The 4,199-nt window shown below is 39.9% G+C and overlaps 1 protein-coding gene and 1 long non-coding RNA gene across 2 annotated transcripts in view; one reads left to right on the top strand and one right to left on the bottom strand.

Annotated features, from left to right (window-relative positions):
* The window catches only part of slc4a5a (solute carrier family 4 member 5a), a 47,719-nt gene that overhangs the window by 33,419 nt on the left and 10,101 nt on the right, over nt 1–4,199 (bottom strand). The window contains exons 4-5 of the mRNA XM_034871699.1: nt 2,491–2,620; nt 1,089–1,249 (exon numbers count right to left, since the gene is read on the bottom strand). Of these exons, the coding sequence (XP_034727590.1) occupies nt 1,089–1,249; nt 2,491–2,620 (291 nt within the window). The remainder of the gene's footprint in view (nt 1–1,088; nt 1,250–2,490; nt 2,621–4,199) is intronic.
* The window catches only part of LOC117944676, a 21,794-nt gene that overhangs the window by 12,209 nt on the left and 5,386 nt on the right, over nt 1–4,199 (top strand). The window lies entirely within an intron of this gene.

Genomic DNA, 4,199 nt, shown 5'->3' with positions numbered 1-4,199 from the left:
CTATCTGTATAGTGTCTTGAGATAACTCTTGTTATGAATTGATACTATAAATAAAATTGAATTGAATTGAATTATGTTTGGCACATTGTCTGGGTCAGTTCTCATATCATAAGAAGTTAATAATGTAAATAATGTAAATGCTGAATGCCCTAAAACCTGTTGATACTACGACAATGCAAAGACTCTTAACCCTACAGCTTGGCACATGTCATGTAAGACTTGATTCTCCATTTTTTTTGCATAAAATTCTCCAGAAAGTGCCATTTAATTGTTTATTTTTCAAAAAAAAATCCTGGGGGGGCATACCCCCAGACCCCCCTAGGGTGAGCCCCCATCACCACCACACATAGCAAGGCCCCGTTTAAACCCTCAAGGATAATGATGCTGAAAGAGCCAAAGAAATTGCTTTTTACGCAGCAAAAATTGGGTTGGCCCCACCAAATCTCACTCCAAGGTTTTGGGAAAAGTTGGCAGCCCTGAAGAACTGTTCATTTTGTTTAACACGTGCAGCTGTGGTGGGACAATATTTACAGTATATTTGGTAATAAAGTTTGTTATGTAATTTCTGTTCATGTTTTCGCTTAAGAGACAGCTCATACAAAAGTGTAACAGCAGGGAAAACGGCAGCTGAGGCTAATAGAACCAATCCATTTAGGTGTGTCATTTAGAATGCACTGTCAATTGATTAACCCAGGCTAAATCAATTCTATAAGCATAAAGAGAAAAGAGGTTTCCAACATCTTACTGTATTGCACTTCTGGGGTTTTGGAGGGAGCAGGACCTTTGCTCATTTGGTTAGCTAACAAGCTAGCTTGCAAAGGAACCGTGAAATGTTTATATTCATGCTAACGTTAGGTACTATTTGTGTGGTTTAAATTTTGTCACAAATTGGTCCCTAGTTTGGTAGGTAACATTAGTAAACACAGTAATAGACAAAGTATAATATATAATACAGGCTTCAGTGATAAGGCTATTGGTTTGTTAAACACATTGATACACAATAAGTCAAAAAGGCAGCCATAACACACTGCACAAGACACATAATAAATGTAGCTATCAGTAAAGGAACTAAATCTCCAACATCTCACCAATGATCTGAGGCAGTGAGTAGCCTTCCAAGTCCAGCAGCACTGTGCCTGTCTGGAGACAAGTCCTTAGTTCAAAAAGACTATGCAGGGACAGTGTGGACACGTGTGGTTTACTCCACCTTTCTCCTCCCTCCTCCACCTTCTCTTCGAACTTCACCCACCTGAAGGCAGCAAAAAAACAGAGAAAAGGAGCAGGTGATGAATACAGAACTGTCCAGATTTACTTGAGCTCGGCTCAGCTCCGCTGGTGATGCCCAGCCCACTACTCAGTGGCAGGGGTGTATTACAACAAAATTCTGGGACCTGTAGAAAGACATTTTCTATGGGTCCCTCCCCACATCCACAGCCCTCCTCCCATGTAGGCCTAGGTACTCAGTCCCTTTTCCCCCCAAGTCAGACTCCCCTGCTCAGTAGATGTCTGTAGCAGGAGCTTGAAGCTCATGTGGTTGGATATTGTTCAAAAGAATGCATGCTGCATGCTTTGGCTCACTGACTCTGATGAGATTTACTCCTTAGGTCTTGAAATTTGGCATTAAATGACAAGGCAGTCTCAATACTTTCGAGGCAATTCTGTCAGTAACTACGTATTAAATTCAGCACCCAGCCCTAGACATGACACTGTGTGAATGTGAAGCAGGGTGTTTATGGAAAATAGCAGAGACCTCCAATCACTCACAAAGGTACAGTGTACTGGTGTGGCTTGTATATTAAATTTTGAACTCAGTTTGATTTTCTACCACTCCGCAGTCTAATAATGCCAACTACTTTCACTTTAGTTTGGTTTGAGGGTTTGTTTTGAATTAATTTCAGCCAGACTAAATTCTGACCTTTTATTTCCGTTTTTAAAACAGAAAAACATGGCAGCTCCTCTGGGAACACCAAATTCCATCCAAACTATCTAAAAAAAGTGGTTTCTGAAGTTTTTGGATGATTTTAGATGTGATTCTAGCAATTGAGTTGCAAAATCATTCTTCCTTTGACGTCTGCAATCAACCAATTTTTTTGCAGCGGACAAAAAAGAAAAAAAAGGTGTTCAGTATAATGACATTAAAGACGACTCCTGCATTAAATCGTCTCAGTAATCCATGCTGAGTCAACACAATGCTGGAACTCTGGGACTTGGGGAACCTAATTGTCTACATTTATGCACTTTTAATACTTGTCAATATGTTTCAAGAGGCAGTGTTGAGTCACGCCATGATCTGAACTTTCAGTTTGCTGCGCACTGATATTTATATGTATTTTGGACTAGCTGAATCATTTGTTGAGTGGATATACTCCAGATCTAAACTTGAAGCAAAAGCCAAGCAACATAACATAAGAGCAATTGTATTTCTGAGTGGTAGATGCGTGACTGTGCCTGAATTTGAGTGTGCATGTGTGTGTGGGTATTGTCATCCACCTTGCAGACTCCTTCCACTCCAGCTCGTCTCCTTCTCGCTGTAGAGTGTCCATCTCAGTGAAGAGCGTAGGCGTGGGCATGTCATCATCTTCATTGAGGATGTAACGTAGCCGTTCTGCCGCTGGAGACACTTGATGGAAGGAAAGAATGTTTAAGAAAATCTTTACCATTTGTAATATAATTTCGATAGAGTTTCAACAGGAATGTGTCAAATATAACCTAAAACATAATGGTAAAGACTAATCTTGCACTCAGGAGCTGCAGCCGTGAAGACCTAGAGCTTCTCTAATGGACAAAAAGGATGTTCCTTTTTCTTTGCTGAGAGGTCAAATCAAACGGACCTATAACTTATGAATGGAAATAGTGATTTCCAATATGAATCAACAGACATGGAATCTCTAACCATAATCACTTACACCTCAATTACCAGCTGTAGGATGTTATTTGTCATTCCATGTACAATTATTTCCTCTACTCCTTCAGCAGTAGTGATTGGAGTATTGAAGCCTACATCCAGATCACACAATTCTACCTGATTATAGGTATTCAATTATTAGCCTACTGTACTTGCAATCCATTTCTTTGTAGTATGGAGGTTGCTGCAGGGTAACGAGCTGACCATGTCAGCTCATGCTAACCTATGGGCTGAGCTGTTTGGTAATTACTGTACCCCGGATGAGTCAATTACATTGAAGCACTATATTAAAAGCAAAAAACAAGGAATTCTATTTTGTTTTATATAAAGGGCAAGGGAAGAACAAATCAACGGATTACATTCCTATCCAGTTAAACATTTTAAACATGTGGAGTTTTCCATTTAGTCTAACAACTCCTCAGTGGAGACTCATTAGCTACTGTAGGTACTAAACACACTAGAGCCCTACTTATGAATGGGAATCATTAGTCTCTACTTCTTTCTCTGCTGCATTTGCCACTGATTGTACCACATCAATGTAGCAAAGTGGACAACCTTCCCGGCAAAAGTCTTTGAAAACCAAAGCAGCAGTGTTCTGCCAGGCTACTTATTACTACAACCTGAAACAGAAGCTACACAGTGTCTCAGACTCCTTTTGTGTACTGTTAAAACGACTGGAAGGAAGCAATGATCAAATGAAAAGCATGAGGTAGAAGAGTAAAACAATAATAATACATCACACAGTCTGGTTCACATCTAAGCCTTTGAAAAGCTTTGTGGTAAAAGCCACTCTGGGATCTGTGTGACAAAAAACTTGATGTATACACCACACCACACTTCACTGGAACTATTTCTACAAGTGCAGTCTTACTTCCCCATATTCTCAGAAGTTGTATTAGAGGCTATTAATTTTCTCTATTCTCTATTCTGCAGTCACAAATGTGTGTTTGCATAACGGAGAGAAAGGTGGATAGCAGCACACTCTAAGGACATTATGTCAGCCATAGACCAGATCTGTCCTAAGGGTACACTCCAGCAGTGTAGTTTGGCAGCTCTATAGCCTCGGGTGACATGTAAGCAGAATAAAAGGTCAAAATCCCTAAAGCAGATGCTTTGATATCCTGACTTTTATTCTTACAGTTTTTACATTTCAACTATATCTTCAAACTCAACATGCCAAAGGTTTCATGCTAATTGTGTAGCCTAAAGCCAAAGCTGAGGGGTCCCTTATGACATCAGAATTACAGTGGGTACGGAAAGTATTCAGACCCCTTTAAATTTTTCACTCTTTGTT

This window comes from Etheostoma cragini, chromosome 5, assembly GCF_013103735.1.
Source record: "Etheostoma cragini isolate CJK2018 chromosome 5, CSU_Ecrag_1.0, whole genome shotgun sequence".
Taxonomy (NCBI): domain Eukaryota; kingdom Metazoa; phylum Chordata; class Actinopteri; order Perciformes; family Percidae; genus Etheostoma; species Etheostoma cragini.
Note: the sequence above shows the minus strand (reverse complement) of the source record. Positions and strands in the feature narration are given on the sequence as shown.